Source organism: Lottia gigantea, assembly GCF_000327385.1.
Source record: "Lottia gigantea unplaced genomic scaffold LOTGIsca_151, whole genome shotgun sequence".
In the NCBI taxonomy this organism is placed as follows: domain Eukaryota; kingdom Metazoa; phylum Mollusca; class Gastropoda; family Lottiidae; genus Lottia; species Lottia gigantea.
The window spans coordinates 32,977-49,468 of record NW_008707814.1 but is presented as its reverse complement, the minus strand read 5'-3'; the positions used below and the strand labels follow the sequence as shown (position 1 = coordinate 49,468).

The 16,492-nt window shown below is 30.3% G+C and overlaps 1 protein-coding gene across 1 annotated transcript; it reads left to right on the top strand.

Annotated features, from left to right (window-relative positions):
• Nucleotides 1-2,742: 2,742 nt before the first annotated feature.
• Nucleotides 2,743-8,166, top strand: LOTGIDRAFT_140803 (hypothetical protein; the record flags this gene model as incomplete). Its single annotated transcript, XM_009050659.1, has 4 exons — nucleotides 2,743-2,863; nucleotides 3,163-3,302; nucleotides 5,600-5,788; nucleotides 8,050-8,166. Coding segments are annotated over 4 exons (567 nt in total), but the record flags the coding sequence as incomplete, so codon positions are not given.
• Between the last annotated feature and the right edge of the window lie 8,326 nt (nucleotides 8,167-16,492).

The following is a 16,492-nucleotide window of genomic DNA, read 5'->3' as shown; positions in this document are numbered from 1 at the left end:
GGCACTAGAACCAGTTGAAATATGTACAAAGAAACAAGGAACACTGTAAATGACCACTTTACTGGAAATGTTTGAAGATAAACTGTGAAATATTTTGGTTCAAATCCATAAATAGAATTTCAGATACCATGGTTAGTGCTTTTTAGAGTCTCGTATTAGTTATATGATTACAAAAAATATTTCTTTGTAGAATCACTCTTCAATTTTTCTTAAAATTTAGAGTTCAAAATGTTCTTTGGATGATTGAAAGCGAATAATAGAATGTTGTATGTGAAAGAAAGGTATGTCAATGTCTATCAGATGTATCAACTAATAAAGTTGTAGAGATAAAACTATTGGTCAGTAGTAAGATAGATGATGATTGACCCTACTCTATCTTATTTCTTATTTCACTCTCTCTAGAGACATCACCTCAACCTTTTACTCTTCTTTAATCAATCTTTAAACTGGAATATCAAGCAACAACGATACACATATTGTAACCTTTTAGTACCAATGTTTTCATGACCAGGAATAGTTGACCAGAGCCTTTTTGAGTTCTTTAAATTTGTCAAAGATATTATTGGAATTTGCAATTTTTTTCCCATTTGACATGTCATAATCTTTTATAAGGAACGGTACTAGGAATGGTTGACCAGTTTGTCGAAGATATAAGATCTCTGGGTTCTACTTGCTGCCGGTTACAGTTCTTAAAAGTTTGAATTCAAACAGGAAATGGTGCTCTATTTCTTTAATTTGATATCTGAATGACATTTGACATTGAAATGTTAGATAAGTCAGGAGCCTTATTCTAGAAAAACTTATAACGTTATAAGTCCTCATCTGATTGGTCAATCTCAAAATTGACTTTAAATTTAATAGTTTTATTGACCAATCAGATGACTGTATTTCTGAAAATGTACATCATTAAGTTTTCGAGTATAAGATCTAAGACTAGCAGCAATAATAGCCTTATTGGAAAAATTCTTCAATTAGAATTCTATTCACACAATGAAAATGAAATTTCGTTGAAGGTACAAATATTTTTTAGTCAGACCTCTGTGGTTCTTGCAATATCACTAAAACAAGTATTTTCTGATGTCGCAAATGCAGCTAATATAATATAAAACCCTTTAAGATCGTGCCGTCATTTTAGTGAAATAACAAGAACTACAGACGTATGACAAATCAATGCTATCAGTATATCCCTGATACACATAAAGACTTTTAAACAACTTCTTTACCATCCCTTTAAATTTGTAAGCTTCAAATTATATTTGTGTAATTTCACTTTGTAAAAGGTGTACTGTCTAAGTATATGTAATATATAACTATACATGTTAAAATAAGTGATATAAAAGTAACAACTGACTACCCCTGTGATTAATCTGTTTTGTCCATCTCGTCTATCAAAGTGTCAATTATTTTACTCTTGTCTCAATACTAAATAAAAACTCCTAGCTCATTTCTTATATTGATAAAGTGTTGGCTGAATCTAATCTCTCCTCAAACTAATTATCCTGATAAAAATGGTTTTTTCTTCCGTCTGCAGTGTGTATAATTGTGTTGAATTCTTGTTAGTCTAAACGGATGTAGGAATTAAAGTTGGTGTAATAAAATGTTACATCTTCCATCTTTGCTGTCTTGCCTCCCATATGAGAATTGTCAGACGGAATTAGAATGTATTTTTATGGATAATTTGGTTTTTATTTATGTTTTATGTTATTGATGGGTGTATTGAAATAGTACACTAGTTGATCAACATCTTGGCATGACTTCCGTCTGTTCATTTTTCAAAGCGAACATTTGTACACTTAACCTGTAAAGTTTTAATTTAACTGCATATTTGATAGACAATTTTTAGAGAGAAATGGTTTTCAAAATTAAGCTTATTGTCATAGCGAATCTGACATTAAGCGAATTTAAAAATGGTTATATTAACTTTGTATGTTTTTAAGGGACAATGACTGCTTGTATTGGTATCATCCTATCATGATTTACTACTATTGTTTATAATGTTATATATTTGAGTACAAGTACAACATGTAGGGAGTTCATAGTTTATTGTTTCTATAGGGAATTTATAAGGGAATTTATACTAAATGTAGGGAATTTATAAGGAAATTTATTCTAAATGAAGGTAATTTATACTAAATGAAGCTAATTTATAAGGGAATTTATGGTTCATGTAGGGAATTTGTAAGGAAATTTATTAATGTAGAGAATTTATAAGGAAATTAATACGGTAGTTCATGCAGGGAATTTACACTTCATGTAGGGAATTTATAAGGACATTTCTAGTTTATGTGGGGAATTTGTAAGGGAATTTATACTTAATGTTTTGTAAGGGAATTTATAGATCATGTAGGGAATAGGGAATTTATAGTTAATGTAGGGAATTTATAGATCATGCAGGGAATTTATAGATCATGCAGGGAATTTATAGATCATGCAGGGAATTTATAGATCATGTAGGTAATTTATAGTTAAGTAAGGAAATATTTACATAAGTGTAAATATATAAATATAGTAAGACTTCTAGATAGTTCTAATCTCTTATTATAATCCATTCATAGACAAATCCTCTACAGAAACAATTGTTGTCAAATGACTTATTTCGGATTAAAAATCTAAATAAATGATCTATTATATTTTAGAACAATAATAACTATTTGTTTATTTCAGATATCTGTGTATTATTTGAGTATATTGGAAGCAGAATTTAATTTCTAATGATATTTGTGTTGTTGTATTGACTTATAATACATGTATCGTCGTTGTCCATTACAGGTGTATTCACCAGGTGGTGATGATTATCCACAAGATTCCCCCAGATATACGTCTCCAAAACCAGGAATGTATGGAGATTATTTTATTGGTACCGGTAAGTATTTTCGTACTTATAAAATTACATTGCCAGTGAAATTTAATTACATCTTGCATTTCTGATGAATTTTTATACTTCTGCCATATTCTGTCAACAATTTTGTAATTTAATTGTTTTTCCAAAACGAGGAATTTTTCATAAGTAACGATCTGTAAGCAGATAGAATAAAGAAGTCTCTCAAAGGATATTTTTCATCCCTTGCAGGAAATTTAAATTGTATTTTTGTCTAGGATTAGAATTTTCTAAGTGCTTTCGGGATTTAAATTTTCAGCTTATTCCAATTCTTTTACTTTCAGATGCACCTCACAGTAGCTCCGACCCCTGGTCTTCAAATAATGCATTGCCTTCCTCGTCTTACCCCTCCACAATGCTGCCTAGCAGTACACATTACTCTCAGGCTTCATCTTATAATAATATGCACCATCCACATGACATGGTAAGTTCTTCTGCTTGATTTTATATTTTATTTCTTAGTGCTCTAGATCAATACATCACATTATTTATATTCAGAGAAAGAGTTAAAGGGACAGGTGTACCATTTGTTGGACCGATCATACCTTAGTCTCAGAAACGGGAATCTTTTGGCCAAGCTAGTCAGTAATCAGTTCACAGCTCACCTTTACAATTTGAGCCTTCAAATGAGTGTATGAACAGAATTATTCGCGTTTGAAAGTTATAATAACGACACTTTCTCTAGCATATATAGAAATAGAATGTTAAATTCCTAGTTTGAAAGAATTGTACGATTTTGGTATTTCTAGTATACTTTTGAAGACTGTTTACATAAATTCAAGACCTAAATCAACCCCTGAAAATGGCGCATCTGGTCGTGGAAGGACCTCTGTTAAAGTAACATGTTATAAAATCTTTGATTGTTGTTTCTGGCCATCTGGTTTATCTCCACATTATTTGTAATAAGTGAAAAGCTTATTCAATTTATGAAAATTACAAGTCAAAAAAACTAGTTCTTGAACATTGAACCAGTATACTCTACTTTGAAACTGTGAACAATTTTTGATTTTTATACAGCAGTCATCTGCATCTATTTGACCAAGTCATGTGATCTCAATATTTTTGATGTGTCACAATGCTATAAGACACTACAAGTCTAGAATATAAATAAAGAATATATACAGTATGAGATATATATATATATAAGTATAACAGTGATTATTACTGGCCGTCCGTAATGACCTACAGGAAATATAAATCATCACAAGTGATTACAGTGAAGGCTGCTGTTTTCTAATTAAATGAAGATATATTTTCTTGGGCAATGTGTTTTCTATCACTCTGGTCTTTACTCTACCTGCTGTGAGCAATGTGGTGAATGCATAAACTTACTCTTCCCAATTCCCTCCTACTTTTTAAGTATATTTCCATTTTTTGACTGAATTTTAGCTGAAAATTTTGTTATAAATTTTTTGGTTAAAATTTAATCAGACTTTGATTTGTGAACTTTTTACTTTTTCTTTGGTTAAAAATCAATATTATTCAGATTTTTGTCAATAATATATTTGTAAGTGTCTATTCATTCTCTCACATAATTCATGCATTTGAATGGATTGAATTTTTTGGAATCATAAATTTTATTTATTATAATTTATTATCTAAAACATATTGCAAGAAATTATTGTTTAGGAATCTTGTCCAAAAGCAGTAGAAATTTTCTCCCACTCATATTTGTCGTGAATCTGGAAATCATACAACTGAATTCATAAGATTTCAAGTTCTTTTTAAATATGTTTAGATTTTTCCTACATTTTATTATCAAAGACAAAAAAGTGAAAGTTGCATCTGGAAATGAGGCAACCACTATGATGATGATGTTTAACAGATGTAGACAACATTAATGTTAACAGACAGAGAATTTACTGAACAGACACTTTCCAGATTCCAAATAACAAGTGCACAGACAATAGTTTAAAGATTGAGCACCTGAGGCCCTGTCTACACTACATGTCCTTATTAATTGTCTTCTATTTTTAACTCTATTTCTATTTTCTTGAGATATTTTTCAAGTCCATGTACAGTCTGCTTGGCTGTATTAATGTACTTTAACAACAATTACTATTACCTTTAGACTACCACCAATTATATATATAATGAGCAATTACCTTTTACGAAATCAAGTCTTTTCTTAAATCACAGAAAGTCCCTTTATATTCTGGTTTGATTATAATGTGCTTTCACTGAATATAAAAAATTTTTCATATAAATTTATATATTCCAAACAATTACCTTGACACCTATATTCTGAGCAATTATCTTTTTACATATCAATTGTTTTGTATTGATACAAATAATTACAAATATATTCTTAATTCACAGATAGTCCATTTACAGTCTGCTGTGCTGTAGGAATGTACTTTAACTTAATGTAAATGTTTTTATATGAATTTGTCTGTTCCAAACAATTACAATTACCTCCTATCATACATAAATTCTGAGCAATTACCTTTTAAGATATCAAGTGTTCATTCTTTACTCTCACAAACTTCACTACTGCTCTTTCACGTTCACTTGAAACAAACTTGCTCTTTCACGTTCACTTCAAACAAAATTGCACTTTCACATTCACTTGAAACAGAATTGCACTTTCAAAAACTGTATTTATTTAAAAGATTATACTTGTTAGTTAAAATTAAAATGTAATTTTTTATGTTTAAGTATAGTTTTTTTGAGACTTGCTAAATTCTACCCACTTACCATTCAACTATTTTAATTTTTCAGGGTTATCCTCCAATTTCTCCAAATCAAGAATCAATGTTGTCCGGTCTTCCACCCATGTCCAGTTTTCGAGGTCAGACAATGCCCTCTACATCATCTCCGACAGTTAATGGATCTGAAATTATTGCCAATCGACCCAATCCTTCAAATACACAACAAACTGGGGATGCTTTAGGCAAAGCATTAGCATCTGTAAGTTGTTTTAATTGCATAATTTTTGAAAAAAAATTTAATGTATGTTCTTATGTTGAATTTTGATGAAATTTTGATGAGTATATGTAGATAAGAGTGAAGAAAGCATAAAGGATAAATTGCATCATGAGATTGCACACCTGCAGAATTGATAGTTCTTGACAGTGCATAGCACGATATAAAATTGGGTGCAAACTGCTATGATAGTCATAAGGTCACAATATTACTTTGTACAGACCAGCCCACATGCATTTATTTTGATTAATATCCCAAACTTTTAGAATCCACCCATATCCTATGTTCTAATTATCACATAGAGTATATATTTGAATATTGTATATTTAGATAGTGTCATTCTTGGCCATTCTCCAATCTGCTTTTACTTAGAGAAGTTTTTCGGGAATGTTATCCATTTCTAAAATATATAATAACAAGCATTCTAAACCTGGGAAAATATTGTTCTCCTTTCCCTCTCAAAATGACACGCGTTGGTCAAATGGTTGCTGTTAATGATATGACGACAATTTGGTCCTTCAATGAAACCCAGGTGATTTTGGCCAAAGCAGTAATTAGCCACAGGTGCATAACATGTGGATGTTTAGGGGGAAAATTCATAATATAAACATGATTCTGTGGGGTTAATAAAAAAGTTTGAATTGATGTATATAGACTGGTATGAAATATGAGAGGAACGATAATAGATGATAATTTAGTGAAGGTCTGATAAAATAGATATCATGGGAGCAACTATCATAGTTTATTGTCTTTGGTGAAAAGTTTTGCTGCCATTAAAACCCTTTGATCTTAAAAGAAATGGAAAATTGAATTAGAGATAGAATTATAATGCAACTTTTTTTATTACCCAAAAAATTTGAATACATTTTTTTTTTCAAATACTTCTAGTTACAAGGATATTTTTCAAATATTCCCTACTTTTGAGATGAAATGCATAATATGCATTGAATTTGAATGTTAAGCAGTTTTGTCCTTCTGAAACTTTGACCTCTATTCCATAGGAATTTTACAACAGAAATTCCACTATAGATTAGACTTTATATTAAAAAAAAAACTATATTGTGAGAATTACTTATTTGAGAAGATTACTATAATCTTAGTCTGTAGATTTATTCTTGGTAGGCATATCATCAGTTTTTATAATATTATATATCATAATCAGTCTGAATAAGCTGAATAAATCTTTGAATAAAGATAAATAATTAATATTATTTTTAGTTAAGCTTATTTTTAGAAAAGTCTTAACATGTTATATAGAACTAGAAACTATGGAATTTTGGAATTCCTGAATTTTTTCCTATTTTGAAAACAATGGCGTTAAAAATAGTTGGAACTATTTTTGAAATTCTATAACTGAACTGAATTCTTCTGTAAATTTATAAGGAGTATACAAAATTACCCTCGACAAAAAAACTTTAAAAACCATTGTATTCTATAATATATCAATAATTTTTTGTTATAAAATTCATGATCTATCATTGGGATTTCTGTACAACCAAATTTCTATCTTCTGCATATCCATCAAATAAATTGCAATAGATTTACGTAAATAAATTGATGTATATAAAAAGTTTGTATGAGGTAAATGATATATCATGCTAAATGTTATAAATAGCTCTCTGATCGTCAAAGAAATTCTAATCATTTTGGATTCTCTAGGTTATAATAGGAACAGTGTGAGGAAAAAGAATAATGATATTCTAGGTGTCATATCAACTTGCTTATTATATCCTCAAAATATCAGAATAGTCTGATATTCCAAGTTTTATTCGCCACCAAACTTGCTTCCGTCTGGGTGTACCAATGATCAGAATGTTAGTTTTGTCGCATTAGATACATTCTTGATGTGTATCTTTATATTGTCTTACTTATTCTTTATTAGAACACACAAATACATCTAGCTTGTATTACTTTATATCTAGTAAATTTGATGCCTAACAATTTTCTTTATTTCTTGCACAAATGCCACCCAAATTTCATTTAAGTACCCTCACACCTAAGCGATTACCAGTTGCAAATAAACAAAGTACCGTACACAACTCACAACTCAGTTGCCTGAGAGTTGTGTTTCAAACTCGACTGCTAGTCTTATTCCCAATACCCAATGGTTTGAATTAAGAAAATTGGTAACCATGAAAATATTTTTCTTTCTGAAAATTTTTTGGAAAACTTGTGACAATATGATCAATAGTTATTGTTAGAGAGATATTCAGTCAATACATTTCTTTTGCTTTGTATATTTTTAGATTTATTCAACGGAACACACAGGAAGTAATTATGGTGGATCTAATCCTTCTACACCTGTTTCATCACCTCCCCCTATGTCAGGTATGTTGAATGTTCATCCAAACTTCGCCAAATAGACTCATTTACATTCTAAAATCAAATTCAGTAAAAGCTGAAAGTCATTCTTGTGTTATGGTGAAGAGAAATTATACAAAAACATTACATAAAAGTTCCTAAAAGTGAAAAGAACATATTGTAATTTATACATGACTGTTCATTTAAAAGAACATATTGTAATTTATACATGACTGTGTAGTTACAAGAACATATTGTAATTTGTACATGACTGTGTATTTACAAGAACATATTGTAATTTGTACATGGCAGTGTATTTACAAGAACATATTGTAATTTGTACATGACTGTGTATTTACAAGAACATATTGTAATTTGTACATGACTGTGTATTTAAAAGAACATATTGTAATTTATACATGACTGTGTATTTAAAAGAACATATTGTAATTTATACATAATTGGTCATTTCTATGATATGTGATGTATTTGTTTTTTCTAGCTTCGTCCAACCAATGGCATCGCCCTACTAATCACAGTGCTACCTCCCATAATTTTGATGGTCATATACATCCAATGGTAAGTGCACAAACTCTATTTTCACCAATACTGTGTGCATTATGTTTGTTTTTAATGGCTGCAAATGGAAATCTTGGTGTTGGAAATTTTAAACTTTTAAATATGGCAGAGATCAAGGTTTTAGACAATAATTGGCTTAACTTCTACCATATGATTTTTAAAACAATTTGACAATAATAAATATACAGCTTTGAATAATGGTTGATAAAATTAAAGTGACAAGTTCATCATTTTTTTTGACCAATCATACTTTAGTCTCAGAAATAGAAATATTTTAGCCAATCGGTAATAGTGTTCACAGCTCACCATCAAAATTTGAGCCTTCAAATTCATGTGTGTTCAGATTTATCAGTATATGAAAATTAAAATGACAAGTCTTTTTATGAGATACTGAGAGAAAAGACATCTATAGAAATTAGAGATAATTTTGAAGGGATTATGTGGTTTTCTTAAATTTCTGGTACTTCTGAAGACTATATAACCCCCCAAAATGGTGCATCTGTCCCTTTAAGCAGAAATATTTATATTGGATAAAATTCAGCCCACGTACTACTTAGCATCAATTGTCAGTCTCTTAGAGAAGCAGATGAAAATTAAAACCTGAACAATCTTAACAAAGCACTGTTGATCTCTTTGGGGGAGGTAGTAACATGGTATCCAAAACAATGTAGATAATTTAAGCTGACTATTCAGACGGTGTTCAAATATTTAGGAATGAATTGTCTGTGTTTGAATAATTTTTTTTAATATGTTTTTCAATTGAAATAGATTTCTTTAAGGATATCTCTCTGTTTAAATTTAGAATTTGCTTGGAAGATATACAAAAAGAATATCAGTTTACTATGAATATTTCATTTAATATTCATGGAAATAATTAAATTTTTTAATTAAATTTAATTAAAAAAAAAAAAAAAAAAGTTGTAGTAAATTATTACAAATTGAATTAAGTGAATAAAATTAAATTCAAACCATTATTAGTACAAATTTAATATTGCCAATCATTTGACATTCTAGAAATTAATCGCAGAGACTTCCATTGCAGAGACTTCCCTTGCAGAGACTTCTATTTCAATTTTCTGTGTGACTTATTGCATGCTTTTATTATCACTAACCACTATGTTTCACAGCAGATGCACATTAGAATTCATGATATATAGAATAAGATGTGTTTGAGGATTAAAAAAACAACAATTAGAATGGAAATTGCAAGATTTGCAACTTGTTTGGTTACTTTTGTTTGATTAATCAATTAATTAGTCAATTAATCCATACAAACACTTCTTACGCCATTTGTTATTTGAACCATATCCTCTGAGTATATGTGGTTTCTAATTGGTCATTCTTTTCTGTTGTGCATTATCAATAGCCTGTCTTACTGCCTACCAGTCAACCTATGGAACGGTTAAATGACGCCATTCATATGTTACAGGATAATACAACTGAGGTAACCAGTTTATGGTGTAACCTTTACTCTACATATAATCATTTTTTCATTATCATTTATATCAATCATAATCATGTTCATTTATTCATGATCATACCTAAAATCATTTTCATTTATTCATAATCATTCATTTCAGACAATTTTCATTTATATCAATCATAATCACACTTATAATCATGTTCATTTATTCATGATCATACTTAAAATCATTTTCATTTATTCATAATCATTCATTTCAGACAATTATCATTTATATCAATCATAATCACACTTATAATCATGTTCATTTATTCATAAGCATTTATTCCCAACCATTATCATTTTTTCATGATCATTCTTTTCTAACCATGATCTTTTATTCATGATCATTTATATCGTACCATTATCATTAATCTTAGATCCTAATTTAATTATATAATTATTCATGTTCATTTATCCATGATCACTAACATGTATTCAGTTATCATTTATTCATAAATCATTATTTATTCATCAATCATTGATTATTCAAAATCCTCCTGATCCTGATAAAAAATGTATTTATTCCACATAAACTTCCTAATTCAGATTATAGCTCTTTTTTTTACCAGTATACTCTTTCTACCTTTATTTCTGATGGATAATAATAACAATTTATATTACTGTTTAAAAGCATGAAATGAAACCCCCTTTAGTTTAGTTCCTTTATCAGACCTATTTTCCTTCCAAAAACCCAAGTTGTAGCCTAAACCTACACAAGTATTACTTGTAATCCTAATGTGTATATTATAGATAGATCTAGATATTAATCCCAAATGTTCATAGATTTAATGTAAATAACCCATTTGTGATAGATCGCATGATTGTGTACATATTTATCTCTGCATCCAAATCATGTATTTTGAGCACAATGTTTTAATAGAAATGATCACTATAGTATTAACATCACGTTAATATTCATTAATATGTCTTTTGATATATATTTATATTGTATTTGATTCTGTATATTTTCAGGCTAGAACGGAAGATCGATTAGAGGATGCTATTCATGTGTTACGAAATCATGCAGAAGGTCAATTAACAGGTTTACAACATCCGGGACTTCCACCACCCATGATGCCACCAACACATTCCAACGGCATGATGCCTCCTATTGGCCCATATTCAGGCATGTTGGGAAGTCATATGGATTCACATATGGTTAGTATCAATTTGAATATTTCACAGTTATTTTTCTTTCCAGATACACGTCCAATTCAAGTTTAAACAAATACAAATGCAACAATGAAACCAAAACATAAATATTTGTTTTTAAAATAATGCACACCAGTATGAAAATAAACATTTCAAAACCAGTAGTTGGGACTCTCCAAGCCTTATTCTTTTTAAATTTTCATGGAAAAATATTTAACAGTTTTGCAACAAACCATATCCATTTGTATAAATTACAAACTTACCACAATAAAAAAATATCTTAGAAGATCTCCAGCAACATCATGTTCTAAGGCTTTAATCTCAAAAACTGAAGATGATTTTAATGTTCCAGGCATCTTATTGGTCAATCACTCAATATTTTAATTTAGGTCTATTATCCAATCAGATTACTACATTTCTTAAATTCTGGATTTAATCTTGGTTAAGTTGTACGAGGATAAGGTTCCCGAAATCACATATATACAAAACCTACACATTGCATATATATACATGTACAGCATTTTTTAAATTATATATTTTTTCTTGGTTAGGTTTTTGAGGATAAAGTTACAGAATACATATATATATATACAAAACCTATATAAAGCATATTTACCGTATGCATAACTTTTATACATAAATTTATGCTGTCATAATGAAAATTTACAATAATGATCCATTATTATGGTGCACCTTTCACAACCAGTAGTTAACATAACACATTACCAATAGTCAATGTACAAGTCCATCACGCCTGACAGTAACAAGACAAGGTGCAGTAACTAATCCATAACTAATGACACAATGAAGAGGTAACTAATGGTGTTAGTTGTTAGTGACTGACAGGTAATAAAAACCTACTGGATTAGTATGGTGTATAGGTATGGTAAGTTTGTAGAACAGATGGACCGGTATTTACTCCACAAACCACAGTGACAGATCTGGCACCTCAATCTTTACACCTGTTACTGTCATTCTGGCAACTCTGATAAATCATCACACACACCTTGTCTGACTTGCCACTAGTCTCTGCTGTTACTACATCACAATTAATTAACTGTCAACTTTCACTTTATCTTTTCTATTAATCTTCATTAATTCTTATTTCTTGTTTCAAGGTGAAGAACTTCTTTACCAAAACTAATAGATGGTTTGATGATGATCTTTATTACCTACAGAGTTTTTCTCATTTATCTTGATCATTTGTGTTATTTCCAGCATTTTGAGGAGCCCCTAATTATCTCATATCTAAAGGAATTCTAAACTGGTCCGCCACTCTATCTTAAACTTTCCACTCCATCTTAAAGCTTCCAACTCCATCTTAAAGCTTCTCACTCTGTCTTGAAGCTTCCAACTCCATCTTAAAGCTTCCAACTCCATCTTAAAGCTTCTCACTCTGTCTTGAAGCTTCCAACTCCATCTTAAAGCTTCCCTAAAGCTTTCAACTCCATCTAAAAGCTTCCCACTCCATATTTTAAGCATCCCACTCTGGACATCGCTCCCAATGTGAAGCTACCCATTCCAGCTTAAGGTTTTCCATGTAGGAAGTTTGAAGCTAATATCACGGTGGCATCAATTGAACAGTATCAATTTCCATGATGCAATTGTCTCACCTTAATTAAATACTTAAAACACACAAACCAAAAGATGACCTCAGGACTCGAGCCGTATCTGTTGTTTGTGTACATTTCGCCATTTTACATATCTTCTGCATCAATTGCATATGACCTGTATTGTTAGACAATTAAATTCTGGTGAAGTAAATGAAGATATATATAATTTTTAGAAAAAATTTGGCATGGAGTAATATAGATTATGACGTAGATACTCTGAAATAAATCACACATACAATGACGAGCAGACGGCCACAGATTGTACTTTGTTACAGTCTAAAATTATATATAGTTTTAATTTAACTCGCTTTTGTTTATCTTTTATGTATACTACAACCTATTTCTACATCTTGCATCTGTTCATGTAACATATGGATTTCAATGAGTGGAATTTCTTTTTTTCAAGTCTTTGTGGAAATTATATCTGTGGTCTTCATTTTCCCAGCTGCTGTGATATAGTGAATATGGTACTCCCACCCAAACATACATCTGTGTCCTACACACACTTGCTGTGTGATTGAAAAAATGTAAGAATTAGTTTCTGAAAGTATATTACTGGAAACAGATGGTGTTCATTATCAAGATTTATATTCTCATTTATGAATAGATATAACAGTTATTCAGCAAATATGAATTGCTTATTTCCACTTCAAATGGATGCATATCACTATTGCATAGTCAAATATATCCTTTGATTATCATTTGCTATGTGTGAAATAAGTTTGTTTTTGGGGTTTCTTTGTCTATGAATTATTTTTTACATTTCTACAAATCAAATTTATTATTTCATCATTTAGATTTTGAATTTGAATTTTACAGCTGAATTGTTTTAGTGAATCAAGCATTCTTTTGTTTATCCATTCTGCTATGTTCTTATCCTGTGTTCATCTTTACAGATAACTCTCTGTTCATCACAACTTTTCATCTTTAGACCTGGTCAATGTTCATCCACACAGAAAATATTTTCACTTAATTCTGTATGTTCATTCAGATACAATTCAGACAATTTTTTTCTGTTTTGGAGGATGCAATTCTTCTTATTATTCTTTATGTTCATCCAACCTAATTCTGTGTTGTTCGTTCAACCTTATCCTATGTTGTTCATCCAACTTAGCTTATTCTGTGTTGTTCATCCAACTTAGCTTATTCTGTGTTGTTCATCCAACCTAATTCTGTATTGTTCGTTCAACCTTATCCTGTGTTCTTCTTCCAACCTTATTCTGTGTTGTTCATCCAACCTAGCTTATTCTGTGTTCTTCATCTAACCTTATTCTGTGTCGTTTGTCCAACCTTATTCTGTGTTGCTCATCCAACCTTATTCTGTGTTGCTCATCTAACCTTATTGTGTGATGTTCTTCGAGTCTAATTCTGTATTGTTCATCCAACCTTATTCTGTGTTTTCTTCATCCAACCTTATTCTCTGTTGTTCATCCAACGTATTTTAACTGATACATTTTGCTTCAAAGTTCATCAGAACCCCTGTGAAATAGACAGAATTGTTGTCTTGGTTGTTGAAACTCTTGTATCACTTCTGAACATTTTTCATAGGTACTTTAATGGTGTTTTTATCTGTTTATAAAGGAAAAGGGCTTATCTATCCTTAAGTTTTGACATTACATCTTTAAAATTGTTTCACTGTCAATTATCTAATTAAAGATTTTTCTCTACTCTAATCTTAATAATGATGATTAAGATAATATGGGATTCCATGTTTTCTATTTACCTGTGATAAAGCTAACAGTTACTGTGTTTTTGGCAAATTTTCTCCCAGCTGGCATTTGTTAAGTAGTGAGATTTTTCTACAGCTGTTTTCAATACTAGCTAAGGTTGTGCTTCTTTTCTCTGCTTTTTGACGAGAGCCGTATGTTTATTTAGTAACTGGCTGTCTTGAAAAAACAAACAAGAAGTGCCAATCAGATGGGTTGGAACAGAAACATAGCCAATGAGCGAGAAGCTAACTACATTAAGGTGGTGTAGATAAACAGGAAAAATATCACATTATGAGAAAAAGGAAGAGCTGAGGAAGAGGTCGAAGGATGCTCGTAGAATGCCATCATAAATATCACCTGATTTTAAAAGTCATGAAAGTCAGGCAATCATTCCAAGATATTTAAATAGAAAACACACATTAAAGGTTATTCTATAACATTCTCTACTTCAGATCAAGTTACCTTGGGAACAGCCTCAAACTTTTTACTTCCAGTTTTCACCCCCAATCTATTCTGGTTGTAAATCTCAAGAAAAGGTAAAAAAAAGTCAACTTGTCTAACAAGTCAGTGATGTATTTGAAATGTTTTTCTAGTAATTCGAGCTATTTGTAGGAAAAATGTTAATTTTATTTACCATGTAACTGTAAAACACATACTTAACTAATTACAACTTGAAAAACTCTCGCTCTTTCTTCAAACATGGCTGCCAGGATGGAAAAAATCTCCAATTTCAAAATGCCACAAGTTGAAACTTACATTAGTCTTTGTAAGTTGTAATGACTTTTGAATGTTTACAACACATGGTAATGTTTGGTAAATTCTTCTGCTCAACGCATAACTGGAACAAAAATTATTTATTAATATTTGCACCAGATGCAGAAATGAGCTGTTAAAACTGAGGGAGGTTGTTCATTGCCTACAGTCAAATGAAAATAATATGTGTGAAATATCTTCAACAGCTGTTAATTATTTTTGAAAGTTTTTGGAGGTTTTTTTACTAGTAGTTTGTGTGAGAGTATTTGGAATTGCAGGATGTTTATAAAAGACAGAAGCTAGAGTTATTGACCAGCTGAAATGATCATTATACATCTTCTTACAATTATTTCAACAGACCAACTTTTACTGATCTCTTTCTAATATTATACAATTGAGATATAATAACATTTATAACACACCAATATCATCAACTTGACTATTATATTTCATACCTGCACTGAATGATTGGTACCCAAAAAAATATATATTGCTTCATATAAAAACATAGAAATATCAGTGAAATTACATATTACAATAATGAAAATTGTTACCTTGGCAATACATTGTGGTATTTTCTAGTTCAATGCTTCCTGGTTAAGATGAACTGAATACAATATAGTACTTGTCAACTGGTTAACACATATTGCGATTTTAAGCTGATGAAGGCTATATTGTACTTGTCAGCAGGTTAATGGTGATATTGTACTTTTCAATTGGTAAAGACAATATATTGCTTTTGAGCCGATGAATACAATTTTGTACTCTGACAAGTACAATGTTGTTCTTCTCATCTGGTTATCAGAATATGGTACTTGTCAGCTGGTTATCACAATATTGTACTTGTAAGTAAGCTGGTTTAGACAATGATAATATGCTTTTGAGCTGAACAACACAATATTGTACTTGTTAGCAGGTTATCACAATATTATACTTGTCAGCTGGTTATCACAATATTGTAGTACTTGTCAGGCTATTTTTTTTTACTTTGAATGTTTAGATATAGATCTTGGTATATTTTTTGTGTGGGTTGTTGTACATTAGTAGGAGATGTAGAATATGATGTTTTAAATCTATCTGTTACGTTTGATTGAATTCAGAAGTATTTGATGTATTT